The sequence below is a fragment of the Chelonoidis abingdonii genome, chromosome 2 (assembly GCF_003597395.2).
Source record: "Chelonoidis abingdonii isolate Lonesome George chromosome 2, CheloAbing_2.0, whole genome shotgun sequence".
Classification (NCBI taxonomy): Eukaryota; Metazoa; Chordata; order Testudines; family Testudinidae; genus Chelonoidis; species Chelonoidis abingdonii.
Genome location: NC_133770.1, coordinates 286,308,004 through 286,324,107, shown reverse-complemented (window position 1 = coordinate 286,324,107; position 16,104 = coordinate 286,308,004). Strand labels below are relative to the sequence as shown.

At 43.2% G+C, this 16,104-nt stretch overlaps 1 protein-coding gene across 2 annotated transcripts in view; it reads right to left on the bottom strand.

Annotated features, from left to right (window-relative positions):
* TG (thyroglobulin) overlaps window positions 1–16,104 on the bottom strand; it is a 216,760-nt gene that overhangs the window by 183,390 nt on the left and 17,266 nt on the right. For both annotated transcript variants that reach the window (XM_075063253.1, XM_075063254.1), the window contains exons 9-14: window positions 13,587–14,651; window positions 11,159–11,746; window positions 8,465–8,707; window positions 7,949–8,086; window positions 6,507–6,584; window positions 1,919–2,031 (exon numbers count right to left, since the gene is read on the bottom strand). In XM_075063253.1, coding sequence (XP_074919354.1) covers window positions 1,919–2,031; window positions 6,507–6,584; window positions 7,949–8,086; window positions 8,465–8,707; window positions 11,159–11,746; window positions 13,587–14,651 — 2,225 coding nt within the window. The remainder of the gene's footprint in view (window positions 1–1,918; window positions 2,032–6,506; window positions 6,585–7,948; window positions 8,087–8,464; window positions 8,708–11,158; window positions 11,747–13,586; window positions 14,652–16,104) is intronic.

Sequence of the window (16,104 nt, the reverse complement as noted above, 5' to 3'; positions counted from 1 at the left end):
ATGCAGCGCTGTAAAGCCTCAGTGTAATCAGAGCAGTAGCGCTGGGAGCGCGGATCCCAGCGCTGCACGCTACACCCGTAAAGGATGTGGTTTACGTGCAGCGCTGGGAGAGCTCTCTCTCCTAGCGCTGACGCTCTGACCACACACACACTTCAAAGTGCTGCCGCGGCAGCACTCCCGCGCTTTGAAATTCCAAGTGTAGCCATACCCTAAGAGATTAGTGTGCAGAGGTCACAGTAGAGAGGCAGGTGGCAGCAGAAGGTGACTGACAGTCATCTGGCGAACAAGTGGCTTCTGCCACAGAGAGACATGATGAGCAGCCAGCAGGGCGGCTGGTGGAGAGGTGTGGTAAGAGCTGTGAGCGGGTGGCCAGTAGAGCGGTGGCAGAGAGCCGTGACGAGCAGCCAGCAAGGCGGTTTGTGGAAAGGTGACAGCAGTGAGCAGGCGGCCAGCAGGAGCAGCCAGCAGGGTGGCTGGCAGAGAGGGGCGGTGAGCGAGTGCCTGAGCAGCAGAATGAGTAAGGTACCTCTTTACCCCACCCGAGGGGGGAGTGGAAGTGAACTCTGCAGATGCATTTCTGAACTCTGGGTCTGCACTGATAAAGCACAGCAACTATGTGTGGGGTGCAGAGAAGGGTTAGGCATGTGAAAGGGACTTTTGGGTTGCTGGACTTAAGAACCTGAGGGGAAAAGGACACTGACCAACCTCTTGGGGGTGGGTCTTTTACTCATGGTTTATGTTTATGAACTCTGTTTGCAGTGTTTTCCCAAATTAATGCCAAGTTACTTCCCTCCTTTTATTACAAGTTCCTTTGCTACACTCAGACTCTGTGCTTGTGAGCGAGGAAATATTGCCTCTCAGAGATACCAAGGGGTGATGTGTAAATTTCCCAGGTTACTGGGTGAGGGCTCAAGCCAGTTCTGTGTTGTATCAATGGAAAGGAACCCCTAGATATTGAAGTGTTACACTTGCTAGGGGTAATTCATTATGTGCCTTTCTGATTTTGTTCTTATATGCTTGGGCTATCCTTTTGTAATCCTCCTTAGCAATTCATCCATGTTTCCACTTTAAAAGCTTCTGATGGAGCTGTATTTGCCTCCTATTATTCTTCCTGTTTTTCCTTTGCATCAGGATAGTTTGCAGTTGTGGTTTGTCTGCCTGAGAAACTGCCCACTTTTCTGAAATCCTTTATTCCTTAAATATTCTTCCAATGGGACCTTACAATTAAAAACATCTTCCAGTTTCACATAAGAAAGCAGTGACAAGATGAACCACAAAAAATAAATAAAAGCTGCTCGTAAGCCCACAAGCTTGATCTAGCAAAGAGAACTGGGCCCTACAAGAAGCAACATTTACCTTTACAAAGAATTCATATGGAAATCCTTTAAAAACCTGGGTTTAAAATTACATTTTATCCTTTGTCCCCATCTTCAAAGCCCCATTTGGATCATTGTTATATAATTAGAAAGCACCGTGGAGCCTGTCCTGGGGCCAGGCGGAATTGATTTCTGTCTCTGAGGCCCAAATCTTCCCCTCCATTGGAAGAAATCATTGGAAAGTTCCTCTTAAAATTCAGTTAAATGAATCGTGTCATTTAGGCACATTTCTTCATTGGGGCTAGAGCAGAGCCACATTATCCAAGAAAAGTTTCATCAGGAATGGCACCTCAGAAGAGACTGTCTACTCCTCAGCTCCCCGTGTGGACGGTGAGCACATTAAACCATCCTTTAAGGAAGATGATGTCTACTCTCCTTTGGGAGCAGACCCTGCTCAGCATCCTACCTCTGAAGGGTGACATGAACCCCCAGGGGTGCACGGTGGAAGCTCCTCAGCACAGGAACTGTGACCTTGCCAGAGCGTTAACCATGGTGGGGAAGGCTCAGTTTGCTCCTTTGCTTCCCATCCCCCAGTTATTTACCTCAAGACAGGAGGGGGTGAACAGGTCTGCAGCAGTAGCGTTGAGCTTTGATCCACTCTGTTTCCAGCTGGAAATTAACGCATTGGCTTGAGATAGCTGACATGATGTCTGGCCTTTGAGAGAGAAAACATATGGCTGAATGAAGGAAATAAATCTGATCTCATGATGCCTTCCTGAATAAGACATCTGACTAGGGTGACCATGTGTCCTGTTTTGGCTGGGACAGTCCCTTTTTTAAGTTCTGTCTATCCCAACTGTTTTCTCAAAAGTGGGCATTTGTCCCATTTGTTCTTGCCAGCTGCTCAGTTGGCAGGAGCAAACAGGGCAAACACCGCTTTTGTCAAAAAGTGAGGTGTGGAGGAACATGTGGTGGGTGAGCCCAATGCCAGCCCCATGCAATGGAGAGGCAGTACTCAGGCGGGAGGCAGGCAGGGCTCAGGCGAGCAGCAACTCCAGCCTCCCACAGACACACAGAAGTACATAAATTGTTGGGCAAAAGTCAACACAGTATTTGTAAAGGGAAATCATGTTTTACTAATTTATAAGGCTTCTTTGAAGGAGTCAACAAACATGTGGACAAGAGGGGTCCAGTGGACATAGTGTACTTAGATTTCCAGAAAGCCTTTGTCAAGGTCCCTCACCAAAGGCTCTTAACGTAAATTAAGTAGTCGTGGGATAAGAGGGAAGATTCTTTCATGGACTGAGAACTGGTTAAAAGACAGGGAATGAAGGGTAGGAATAAATGGTAAATTCTCAGAATGGAGAGGGGTAACTAGTGGTGTTCCCCAAGGGTCAGACCTAGGACTAATCCTACTCAACTTATTCATAAATGATCTGGAGAAGGGGGTAAAAAGTGAGGTGGCAAAGTTTGCAGATAATAGTAAACTGCTCAAGATAGTTAAGACCAGAGCAGACTGTGAAGAACTTCAAAAAGATCTCACAAAACTAAGGGAATAGGCAACAAAATGGCAACTGAAATGTACTGTGGATAAATGTAAAGTAATGCACATTGGAAGAAATAACCCTAACTATACATACACTATGATAGGGGCTAATTTAGCTACAACCTATCAGGAAAGAGATCTTGGAGTCATCGTGGATAGTTCTCTGAAGACGCCCACACAGTGTGCAGTGGCAGTCAAAAAAGCAAACTGGATTTTAGGAATCATTAAAAAAAGGGATAGAAAATAAGACGAAGAATATATAATTGCCCTTATATAAATCCATGGTACACCCACATCTTGAATACTGTGTACAGATGTGGTCTCCTTATCTCAAAAAAGATATACTGGTATTAGAAAAGGTTCAGAGAAGGGCAACTAAAATGATTAGGGGTTTGGAACGGTTCCCACATGAGAAGAGATTAAAGAAGCTAGGACTTTTCAGCTTGGAAAAGAGGAGACTAAGGGGGGGGGATATGATAGAGGTATATAAAATCATGAGTAGTGTGGAAAAAAATGAAAAAGGAAAAGTTCTTTGCTTGTTCCCATAATATAAGAACTAGGGACCACCAAATGAAATTAGTGAACAGCAGGTTTATCATAGAGTTGGAAGGGATCTCAGGAGGTCATCTAGTCCAACCCTCTGCTCAAAAAAGGACCCATCCCGAGCTATTTTTTTTGCCCCAGATCCCTAAACAGCCCCCTCAAGAACTGAACTCACAGCCCTGGGTTTAGCAGGCCAATGCTCAAACCACTGAGCTATCCCTCCCCACAAATAAAAGGAAGTTCTGCTTCACACAGCACACAATCAACTTATGGAACTCCTTGCCTGAGCAGGTTGTGAAGACTAGAACTGTAACAGTGTTTAAAAGAGAACTAGATAAATTCATGGAGGTTAAGTCCATTAATGTCTATTAGCCAGGATGGGTAAGGAATGGTGTCTCTAGCCTCTGTTTGTCAGAGGGTGGAGATGGACGGCAGGAGATAGATCAATTAATCATTACCTTTTAGGTTCACTCCTTCTAGGGCACCTGGCACTGGCCAGTGGGCTGGATAGACCTTTGGTCTGACCCAGTATGGCCATTCTTATGTTCCTATACTGGGGGGGCAGACAGGGCTCGGGCAAGCAGCTCAGGCCAGCCCTGGTAAGAAGGGCAGGAGGGGGCTCAGTCAAGCCTCACATAGTGTTCTGTTTTCCCTTTGGGAAATATGGTCACCCTAAACATCTCATAGACATCATCTTTGTACTAATACGTGGCCTCAGATCGGCAGCTGCCATGTGAATTCTTCGTTAAGTGTTAATTCTGTCTCCTATATCAGCAAACATGGCAAACAAACAAGGCTGAAGTGCTCATGGGACAAATTCATCCCCAGAGTAACTTCACTGACTTCTGGCGAGTTGGCCCAATAATCTCTGCTGGCTCCTATTCAAAGAAAATCAGAACCTACAAACACATGTCTTGGAGCTGACCAAGAAACAAAATGACAATAAATGTGATCATAAAGAAAATATGCCAGGTTTTCCAACTTTTATGTCTCCTGGCAGAAAACTCAGTATTATCAGCCACGCAATACAGAAAGACCAAATGCATTTAAAGTTTAAAAGTGGAAAAAGCAATGTGGTTCCTAGATATTGAAACAATTTGAGAAGTCCTACAGAAAAGGAATGCATCTCACATGCAAAAGAAATTATACTCTGTTGAAACAAACCTACAGCCACCCAAGTTTTCATTATTGTCACTGTGCTGCAGACTATGCCACCTGCAACTGCACAACAGGAGCAAGAAGAGAACTCAAATCCATATACTCCAAAAGCATATGCCTCTTCCATTTGAGTTACAACCCCCATTCAGCAAAGCACTTAAGCACATGATTACCTTCAAATATGTGACAAGTCCCACTGAAGTCAGGGACCTACTCACATGCTTAAAGTTAAACACGTGCTTAAATGCTTTGCTACATCCGGACCATGAATTGCTATTTGGTGTTAGCAGTAGAGGGCCTCTGAAGCTCACTGGAGCATTCCAACTCGATGCAGTAGAGGGCAGAAGTTCCCCTTCTACCTTAGCCCAGTTAGTCACACTGTAGATCCAATTTCTGGGGAACGAAGCAGAAGATTTCCTTGAAAAATACATGTCTATTCCTAAATTCTATCAAGCAAAAGGGTAAATGTAGAAGTCAAATATTGCAGATTTTTTAAAAGGGCTTGAGAAGGGATCCTGGCAATTACAGGCTGGTGAGCCTAACTTCAGTACTGGGCAAATTTGTAGAAACTATAGCAGACAAAGATAACCATGATTTGTTGGGGAAGAGTCAATTTGACTTTTGTTAAGGGAAGTCATGCCTCATCAATCTACTAGAATTCTTTGGGGGAGTCAACAAGCATATGGATGAAGGGTGATCCAGTCAATACGTGGACTTGGATTTTCAGAAAGTCTTTGACAAGATCCCTCACTAAAGTCTCTTAAGGAAACTACGTAGCCAAGGGGTAAGAAGGAAGTTCATCTCAAGTATCACTGATGTTTGAAAGATAGGAAACAAAAGGTAGGAATAAACGGCCAATTTCACAATTGAGAGAGATGAATAGTGAGATTCCCCAAGAATCTGTACTACGACCTGTGCTGTTCAGCATACTAATTAATTATCTGGAAAAAGGGGTGAACAGAGAAGCAGCAAAGTTTGCAGATGATAAAAAATTATTCAGGACAGTTAAGTCCAAATGAGACTTCAAGGAGTTACAGAAGGAACTCACAAAACTGGCTGATTGGGCAACAAAATGGCAGATGAAATTCAACAGTGATAAGTTCAAAGTAATGCACGTTAGAAAAAGTAATCCCAACTATATATATACATAGATGGATTGTAAATCAGCTGTTACCACCCAAGCAAACGATCTTGGAGTCACTGAGGATAGTTCTCTGAAAACATCTTCTCAGTACAGAAGTGGTCAAAAAGGCTAACAGTATTTTTGGAACCATTAGGAAAGAGATAGAAAATAAAACAGAAAATATCATAATGCTACTATGTAGATCCATGGGGTGCACAATACTTGGAATACTGTGTCCAGTTCTGGTCACCCATCTCAAACAGGAAATAGTGGAACTGGAAAAGGTTCAGAGAAGAGCAACAAGGATGATCAAAGGTATGGAAAAGCTTCCGTATGAAGAGACACTAAAAAGAGTAGGGCTGTTCAGCTTAGAAAGAGGGGATATGATGTAGGTCTATAAAATCATAAACCATATGGAAAACAAGTGGAGAGAGAAGCGTTATTGATCCTTTCACACAATACAAAAACCAGGGATCACCCAATGACGTTAACAGGCAGCAGGTTTAATACAAACAAGAGGAAGTACTTTTTCACACAACGCACAACTACCCCGTGGAACTCATTGCCATGAACTAGGAACCCAATATGGCTGTTCTTATGTTCTAAATAGCCTGCCAAATAGTTGAGTCAGACACACAGAATTCATCTAGCTACAAAACAAAACTTCTTTCTTCCCTTTCCTTTCTTTTGTGAAGGTTTAAAAAAACAACAACCTTGTGTTATGCTATATATGATTTACTAAAAATCTCAGTCAAAACTAAAATATAGACATGTATCAGCTAAGAATAGGGAAAATTGTAGGACGAAAAGGTTAACTTACATTTTGGAAACTGTGCTGAGCGTATGATCAGAGAATCTGTAATGTAGCGTCCCTTTTCATTCACACACCAGCAGTGACCTAGGCAAGAAATAATAGCAGCCCTACATTAAAAAAATGTATGTCCCTTTCCTTTGTTGCTATTATCACATGCTGATCTGAACTGCAGGAGAATTTTGTTGTTTGTTGGCTGGAATACTGAACACAATCCATATGGTAGCATCATCATGAAAACAATATGATTGCTAGTTCCACAATCCAGATCAGTGAAAAGGAAGCTGGGTGAATTTTTTGGATGAATAGTTTATTCACCAAAAAAAAAAAAAAAAATACAATTTTGGGTCCACCAAAATTATTTGTGAATCTGGGACAAAATCAGTTAATAGTTTCATTCAAAAAAATAGAAATATTTGTTATAAAAAAGTTGAAACATTTGGCTTTTTTAAATGAAATGTTTTGATTTTTTGCTTAGAAACATTTTGTTTCTAAATTTAGCTAGATTATTTTTAAAAGGATAAAAAAGAAACAGAATTAAACAGAAGCAATCCTAAAAAAAAAAAAATTGGGGGTTGAATAAAATGTTCTTTGCACCACATTTTTTTTTTTTTTCCAGTTTTTCATTTTGGCAAGAAAACCCAAAAAGTTTCCAATATCTGCATCAGGGCTCTGGTTTGTACTTTAGCTGAAGATTCAGGGTATTTCTGATTTTATTCTGGCACATTTTGTGAAGAGTAAACTCACATGATCAGTATATGAACACATTGGGCTCAGTTTACCTAGATTGATAACCCACAAGACTTTACCGGAATCATTTGAAATATTATAGGGTAATAAGTCAGATGAAAATTTGGCTGATGGTCTATAAAGTTTACAAGAAATTAATTTAAAAAATAACAAGTTCTGAATATTCTTTCTGTTGTTGCTGTATGAACATGTAACACCAGGTCTGGCCAAGCTGGAGTCTACAAGAGGCCCAATGTCGGAGGCAAAGGGAACTCTAAACCTAACTAGAGCTGAGCGGCAGCTGAGCCATTCCCTGCCATAATTTAGATTAGCCTAAAGATTTTTACCTGAAGTAATTTAGAACACAGACCTCAAGGGCTGCTTCAATGTCCTCCCACATCTGGCCCCCAGGAATGCTCCCTACACCTGGAAGAGTGTGGGTGACAAAGCCCAGTATGCCAGCTTTATGTTACCCAGGGATTCCTCACAACGGAAAGCCAGAGGGACAGAATTTGGCCAAGTATCTTCATGGAGCATCCATAGTCTTTCTCTTACCAATACAGATATATATTTAAAATAACATGCGGCAAATATATTTTTGGTTAAGAAATAACTTGTTATTTCTTCTAATTTTGTTACATTATATGTCAGTCTGACCTGTCTATACTCATCTCAACTCAACTCAACAAGAAGCAGTGAGTATTTTCCAAGTCATGCCTCACCAGTACTCTGGTAGCATTGGACTGGTTCCCAGTTTCCCAGGCCATCACACTGGGGAATGTAAGGATGAAATCCCAGGAGCGTAGTTTGTCCAGCAGAACCTTTTGAAGTAAAGTGACTCCGCCAGTAGAAATGCAAGGCTATAAAAAAAACAACCCAGGATATTCTTTTAAAATGCACATGTACATCGTCCTACTCTATTCCCTTTATTTAGAAGGGGAAATACTACAAATACACTGGGAAATTTAATGAATGGGAAATGTCCAGATTCTAATGTCGCCCACAGTGCTGCATAAGAAAAAGGTTCAAACTCAGCCCTGATGTAAGCAATTGAAACTTCATTAACTCTGATGGATTTACATTCACGTTCAGCAAGGCTGACTTTGGCCTATAGAGATCTGGTACATACAGATAATGTTTTGGGTGAGTTTATGCATTATTCCCCTTTAAGCAAAGGCCCTGTTCTCCAAAGATATCATTTCAATCAACTTCACTAACTTCTACTCCTCCCAACCTACTTGATTGTGCTGCCAGTCGGACTGCATAGTCACTTCCTGCCAATAGCTTTTCAGAAAACGCGATTCCTGATTGAAAGGTCTCAGCAAAATGAAGAAGATCGTTGTCTGTTAGTCGAAGTCCTTTTGCCATTAAAAAGCTCTGTCCCAAAGGAATATGGGAGCCATTCGAAGCTAGGATGAGTTGCTCTGCTTCATCAATGAACTGCATAGCTTCCTTCTTTACACTTTCGCATGCACCAGGGCCTATATGTACAGCAAAGGGTTGTTTTAATAACTTTTATCTTACTCCAGTAAAGATTCACACATTTGTATTCAAGAGTCTCTTATTTAACATTTCTTGGTTCTTTCTATATTTACTTTGGTTTGCATCAGTTAAAAGAAAAACCCTCTGTATACACACAGAGAGAGAGAGTGGGGTAAGTGATCAGTAAGAGTTGTTGTTATTCTTTATTCGTATTATGGCATGTCCCAGAATGCACTAGGCTCCATGTAAAGAGGCAGAAAGGCTCAGTTCCTGCCTTGAGTCACTGAAGGCAAAGGTTGGGAAAAAGGATGCGACATACAAGCAAAGTGTCCAGGGTGATGATTGGCATACGGCCTCTCATTTGCATTTTCTATGCTTTGTCTTTTACAAGTTTCTTGTAGCCAGGCACTTTGTGAACAGGGTCCATACAAGCTTCTCTGCAAATATATATCTGTGTTAATCTAATATTGCTCTTCTTCCAGTCCTGCCCCCTGAACCGATAGTTGAGTTTTCATGTGCTCTTTCCCCCACTGGAAGTTTTCCACCTTTTGTCCTTTCCGTGACCCACTTGAGGAACTAAGATGGTGATTCTAGTTCCCAGGGCCATCTCACAGCTCATCTACCCAAGTGGTGCAATGCAGATCCCCACTGCTTTGGTAGCAACATGATATACAGTTGAGCATAGTCCCTGACTCTGTGGGTGCTCCAGGGCTGGAGCACCCACAGGAAAAAAAATAGTGGGTGCTCAGCACTTACCAGCAGCCTCATCAATAAGCTCCTTCCCCTCACCCACAGCGCTTCCCATCCGCTGGTGGGCCCCGCTGATCAGTTGTTCCCCCTCCCTCCCAGCACCTCACACTCGCCAAGATAAGCTGTTCAGCGGTGTACAGGAGGGAAGGGAGTGGAGCGAGGGCAGGGTGTGCTCGGAGGAGGGGGCAGAATGGGGCGGGAAAAAGCAGGGCGGGGGCAGGGACAGGAAGAGGTGGGGTAGGGCACGGGCAGGAAAAGGCAGGGCAGGGGTGGGGCCTTGGGGGAAAGGGTATTGTGGGGGCAGAGCAGGGATCAAGCACCCCCCTGGGAAATGATGAAGTCAACACCTGTGCAGGTGAGATTTTCAGAAGCATTCAGCACTGACCTTACTCTTCTCCCACTGACTTCCAGGGGAGTTTTGCTACTGAGTTGATGGGAGCAGGGTTAGGCCACTGCTGTGTGCTTTTGAAAATCCAACTTATCTATCTGCGTACTTACATGGTCCTTGTCGCTGCAGCATCTGACTGTACCATGCTAACTACAGCCCTAAATCAGGAATGCATTTAAGCATGTGTTTAACTTTAATCACATGCTTAAGTCCCATTGACCTCAAAAGGACTTAAACACATACTTAAGTGCTTTCCTAAAAAGGTTTGCTTTTCTGAATCAGGTTGATGGCAAGAAAACACTGAGTAATAAAAATAGCAAAGAAAATTCCTCTTATCTTACTTTAGAGTGCTTTTATTTTATCCTTAACATAATGCTTGTATGATAAGTGCATGTAACAAATCACTTTCATAACTTGTTATTTATTACCTCCATAAGTCCCACACCCATCTGTACCTGCTCAACCCCTTCTCATTATCTGTGTTTTGATTGTGTTCAGATTCCAAAAATGGTAACCATACATTATAAAATCTACTTGACCCTGGTATAAGACTGGCTGTCATTTTTTCCACAGAAAGGATTTTCTCTATTTTATTTCTCCATATTATGCTCACGGCTTAAACACATAGAGTTAGAACAGTGGTTCTCAAAGTTTTTTTTACTGGAGATCCCTGTTACATAGCAAGCCTCTGAGTGCGACCCCTCTTATAAATTAAAAACACTTTTTTATATATTTAAAACCATTATAAATGCTGGAGGCAAAGCTGGGTTTGGGGTGGAGGCTGAGAGCTCATGACCCCCCATGTAATAACCCCCAGTTTGAGAACCTCTGAGTTAGAAACAAAACAAATACTCTTCTGGAAAGGCTGCAATTTAATACTACTTCATTTCTTAGAATCCAGAAATCTAACACACAACAATCAATGGAGAGAGACAGAGAGAGAGAGGCTACTACCTAAGGCAGAAAGGCACAACTCAGTCCAACTTGGACCCAACTGCGTCTTTCACAGACTGACTGTAGAAAACCCAGATCTCATCCTTGCCTACAGAGTTCCCTAGCCTGCAAGCAGAAGCAGGAAACCCCTTGAAACTTAAAGTGATAGCTTGTCATTTGAACAGTTTTCAGTACACCACACGCCTTGCTACTCAAGTTGGGGCAATCTATTCTTTTCCAAAAGACAGCTGTTTGCTAGCAGTGACTGTGGAATCAATGGGTCCTTCCCTGAGTCAATATCCTTCTACTTCGTAGTTCTCTAGATGAATTTTTCTTACTGGAGTTAATAAAGAACCAGGAACTCTGTCATGTTACTTACATGCTGGGATCTTGTTCTCCTTGGCCTTAGTTCCTTGCAGTTCTTCTCCCTTGCTGTCAACACACCAACAACTGCGCAGTTCAAAGTGGCCTAAAAGGGCACTGAAATCAGCGTAGGACCCCGGGTAATGGGTGAGCTGACCATGCAGAAGCTGCCAGAATGTATATGGATCCAATAAAATGTTCTCTGACACAACCGTCATGTTGCCTTCCAGCACTCCAGGGGGAAGAGAATCAAAAGAAGAATACTTGGCCAATGCTGGGAAGATATTCTGATGGCCAGCCACATACAAGCCTTTAATAAAGGCTGCAAAGCCTTGGGAAGATAATTCTTTATATTCAAGTAGTATGTTCAACAGGTCAACAACAGGCAGAGTTTTGCCTTCATTATTCTGGGTGATCCACCTTTGGAACCATTCAAAAGCTTGCTCAGGGGGGCCATTGCATTGCACTTGTCTCCAGTTACCGTCGATGCTGCACTGTGGGATGTAAACACTGGACAGCTGAGACAGTGCACCTGGGTCTGATAACAGTAGCTGCACCGTCTTTAGAAAAACCTGAGCAGCAGTTACTTGACAAGCACTTGGACCTAGGGAAAGGAAAATATGCATTCAATAATCTCAGGAATGCACTGTAGGTATGTGATGCAAGCTGACCTGAACTTGGTTACTTTCCAAACACATTTAGAGAAATTGCTTATTGTTACTATTGATTGTATGCCTGTTTTGAGGCAATTATTATTATTTGTCCCATTATTAAAAGAGGACCAAATCCTGAGGTTTTTACCCTGGGGCAGATTTTCAAAGGCATTTAGGCACCTAAAGATACAGGTAGGCACCAAATGGGATTTTCAAAATCACCTAAGCAGGTGAGGTCCCTACCTGCATCTTTAGGTACCTAAATACCTTTGAAAATCTGCCCTCCATCCTTATTCAGATAAATTCCCACTGGAGTAAAAACCAAGCCCCATAGATGCCACTGGGAATACTTGTGTAGCAAAATACTACTGAGCGTGTTCACTCCAGTCTAAAAGGAAATTTGAACTGTTATCCTCACTTCTGTCACCTAACTACATTTTACAGCCATTTATAGGACATACTTTCATCTCTCAAACAGAGCACAGATGTCAGTTTGTCTCCTTTGGAGACCACAACTGCCAACGTCAGGGCCAACTCTCATTTTGTAAACACTTGCTAGTGGCTCGATAAAAATAGCAAAATGTAGTAGCACATCTCTTTGAGTCCAGCAGACCATTATGAACCTAAAACACGAGTGTTTTGTGCTCTCCCCTGGCTATGGTACCTGTTTGCTTCTGACTGTGGGCCAAACAGGTTATAGATTGCAATCAATGAATCCCTAAATGCTGCAGGACATAGCTATTGAGATCTCTCTTTCTCCATTTGGACCATCAGGGCAGTGACAATTTACTGGCTGCTTTGCTATTGTTTTCTGGTGCTGAACTCTCCAAAACGTGCAGCAGGTTATTCTCAATGGGGGCCTGGGCCTCTGGGACCAGCTTCCGCTGCCCATCTGCCATTGTTCGAGCCCATTGAGCTTTAGGTGTCAATATAAGACCCCTTTTTCTAGCCAAAGCACTTCACTCTGCCATTATATCCTATTAATAGAAGAATGGAGGGGGGCTGTGATTACCTGTTACAGGCTTATGCCCAGTGTCATACTTAGGCACTAGAACATCTAATCATCAGCTTCATTTACAAGGAAAATCGCTATATAAGAGACAGATAACATTTGACACTCAATTTTCTGAACTGACTGTGGGACCCACATTAAGTGTTTTGGCCTTTGTCCCCTTTAGTGGCTGGTACACACATGAAGTTAATGTGTTTCCTACAGCTAGCAGTTGAAGGACACAGTCCTGTAGCTCAAGTAACAGACGCTCATAGGTTTAGCTCGGAATGTCCTGGGTCCAACCCAAGGAGAGTCAATGGCATTTGCGTGGATTATTTTGTCCCATAAGAAAAGCAGCTTTCCACATAGACAGGCTATTCTTGAGGCACATTATGATGTATCAATTGCACGGACTCACTGAGTTGCATGGTCACTAGCTATACCATTCACAGTAGCCACAAGGACATCAGCAGGGACAGAACTCAGAGACATGCTCATTAACAAGGATAGAGCTCACATCCTTCTGCTCTGAATGTGCAGGCTCTACACCCACTTGTGCTAAGGGGGACTCTTCCTTATCTCTAGGATTATTTGAAGGTACATTCTCTGTGATCCCCCAACCATTAGAGGGCTACATGAACAAATGCTGGACCACTTCTGATTCTTTTCAACAGAGGGCAGTTGTGCTCTCACACACTAGCCCATATATTTCCAATATCAAATAAGAGGAGAAGTAGCATGCACAATCCCGACAAAAAGAAAAACCAACACACTTCTAAAGCACTAATCCCTAGACTTACACTGCATGGGCTCCCCAGCTCTTCTTGTTTTTCCTGGAATAGCTCTGCCTTCCAAATCAACGCAGATGCAATTAGTTCCATGGCACTGGACTGGTAGGAAACCTCCTTCCGTTGAACAAGAGGGAACAAACAGATCAGAGCCTGCAGGTTGGCTCTGTTTCAAGCTTTGCAGACTTTCCCTTTGCTTCTCACATGCAGTGGGACACCTTGGACGTTTGCCTAGCACTCTTGAGCCTGGGACTTCCTTACCTCGTGAGTCCACACACCAGCACATGGCTTTATAGCACTGTATTTCCTCATACCTCCCCTCCTTGGTGCATGTCGGAACAAACAAATCCATGGGCTGCTCAGTGCAATCTTTGGACTTTAAAGCTATTTTTACCACCTCACCTAAATCTTCAGCAATGTTTTCAGGGACAGAAACAACATGTTGTAAAAAGACAAAAAACTCTGGACGTTCCAGAAGAGAAGCAAGAAATTCCACCCCATTCTGATTGTCCTGTAAACTAACTGTGCGGCCAAAGCTATCCACAAGAGGTTGACTCAAATTGAAGCTCTCCTTTGACGTTTCAAGTGACAACCCCTCGGGTTGTTCTGCAAAGCCTCCTCTATTGTCCATTCCTGTCATGGCTCCCTGCTGGAAAAACTGGCCAATGCTGAATTTCCCTCTAGTGCCGAGCGCTCCTGTAAAGTTAAACTGGATCAGGTTCTTCAAGAACTTTCCTCCAAACAGGTTTTCTTGGAAGCGCTTTGGGTTGGTGGTGAATCGAAGGGCAACTCTAGCTAATTGTCTTGATGGAAACATCCCTCTGACAGCGTCACTGAGAATGGATTCTAGTGTGAACAGCTGGCTGGCATTCTGCTTTGCTGTGATAGGAGATAGCAATCCAGAGTCCACAAACAACTCCTTGAAGGAAGGAGGGCAAGAGCTTGAAAACCTGGCTATAGTCTCTGACTTCACATCTGGGATGTCAAACAAACTGTGCTGACTGAAGTGCCCAACAGGTCCATAAAAAAGCCTCGATAGAGCCTGCTGTCTCTCTGACGCACATGCTCGTTCTTCACCTGGACACAGGAAAACAAGGAGACAAATATTTTGGTATTAGTGACATAGTATGAGCTGTCACATCAGAGGGGGAATAGTCCCCAAGCAAATGATTCCATTAACCAATCTTCTCAGAGGCTGGTGGGAATGGGAGGGGTGTGGGGTAGGTGTATATAAACCAGACCCAGCTCATCCTGGCCGGGGGGGAAGAGGAGGAGAGGCAGCATCCAAGAACACAGAGAGGTGAAGGAGGGCTAAAGGAAAAACAGCCCCAGAAAGGGGCATGAAGAGAGGCCTTTTCCTAAGGGAAAAGGGAATGAGTTTGGGGAGAGTTGAGTACCCTAGGAAATTGTGGATTTGCCTGAGAGGCTAAGTGAAGTAATGGGGAAATGGGACTAAAGACTTTGGGTGTAGGTGATTATAAACTAAATACTGACATATTTCTTTTATAAGTAATCCTTCTGCCCCCAATCCCAACCTCTTTCTGTGCTTGTCAAGTCACCAGGAAATGGCTTGGTGACATTCAGAGCTGTAGGATTTGGGAATTAGCTGGAGGGCCAAGCACAGTAGTGGTTGTTTGCTCTGGGGCTGGCGAGAACCGACCATCTCACAAAAATCCTAGAATCCACACTCATCATTGTTAGTGTTCATGGCAGGCTCTGCTGAGGCCACACAGAGACTAAACTACCCTTTCATCTCTAGTGCTCAACACAGGTTAGATGCACACGGGTGCGGTAGCTTGCACGGATCCTATTGTACCTGCTTTGTGGATAAACATTTCAGTCTTTTAGGCTATCAATCCAGCAACTTGTCCGAGATTCTCTGGTCTATGTCTCCATGCAAGACTCTCATTTTGAACTTTTAACCCTTACTCCTGTTCTTGTTTTTTCATTTGTTGTCCCCCAGGTCACGTGAACCTCTCCTCACCTGAGGGGGTAGGCCTTTAGCTCTGGTGGGATCCGCCCACCACCTCCTAGGATTTCAGTAAGCCAGACCCTTGACGGAGGATCTATACTTGGTGTCCCCTTCTGGTTCCTTCGTTTGCACCCCATAGCCTGCACTCCTGTTCCTCCTTTTGGATTCTCTCCCTTAATTAGTTGATTCTTGTCCTTTTGTAGCTCTCCCCTTCCTTATTTTTAGTGGAGGGGTGGCTATTTGTGTTCCTTTTGGGTGAGGTCCTTCGAGGGATCACATAGGCCAGCACTTTTGACCTACACAAATTCACATCCCCCAAAATGTCAATGAGAAACAAATACATGGTTCTAAAACATTCTCCCCTCCCTTCCTTGAAGCAAATCACACCAGCATGTAAAGAGAAGACAGTTTACTTGACAAAGCACTCCTGTAATATCAGAAAGAGAAGATTTAAAAAAATGCGATGACTGTATTGCATGTGGTTGCTAGACCAGTCTCCCTAAGAATATATCCTTGTGAAAATTCCTTTTCAGTGGTTCGTCGGCAGAACCTCCAATT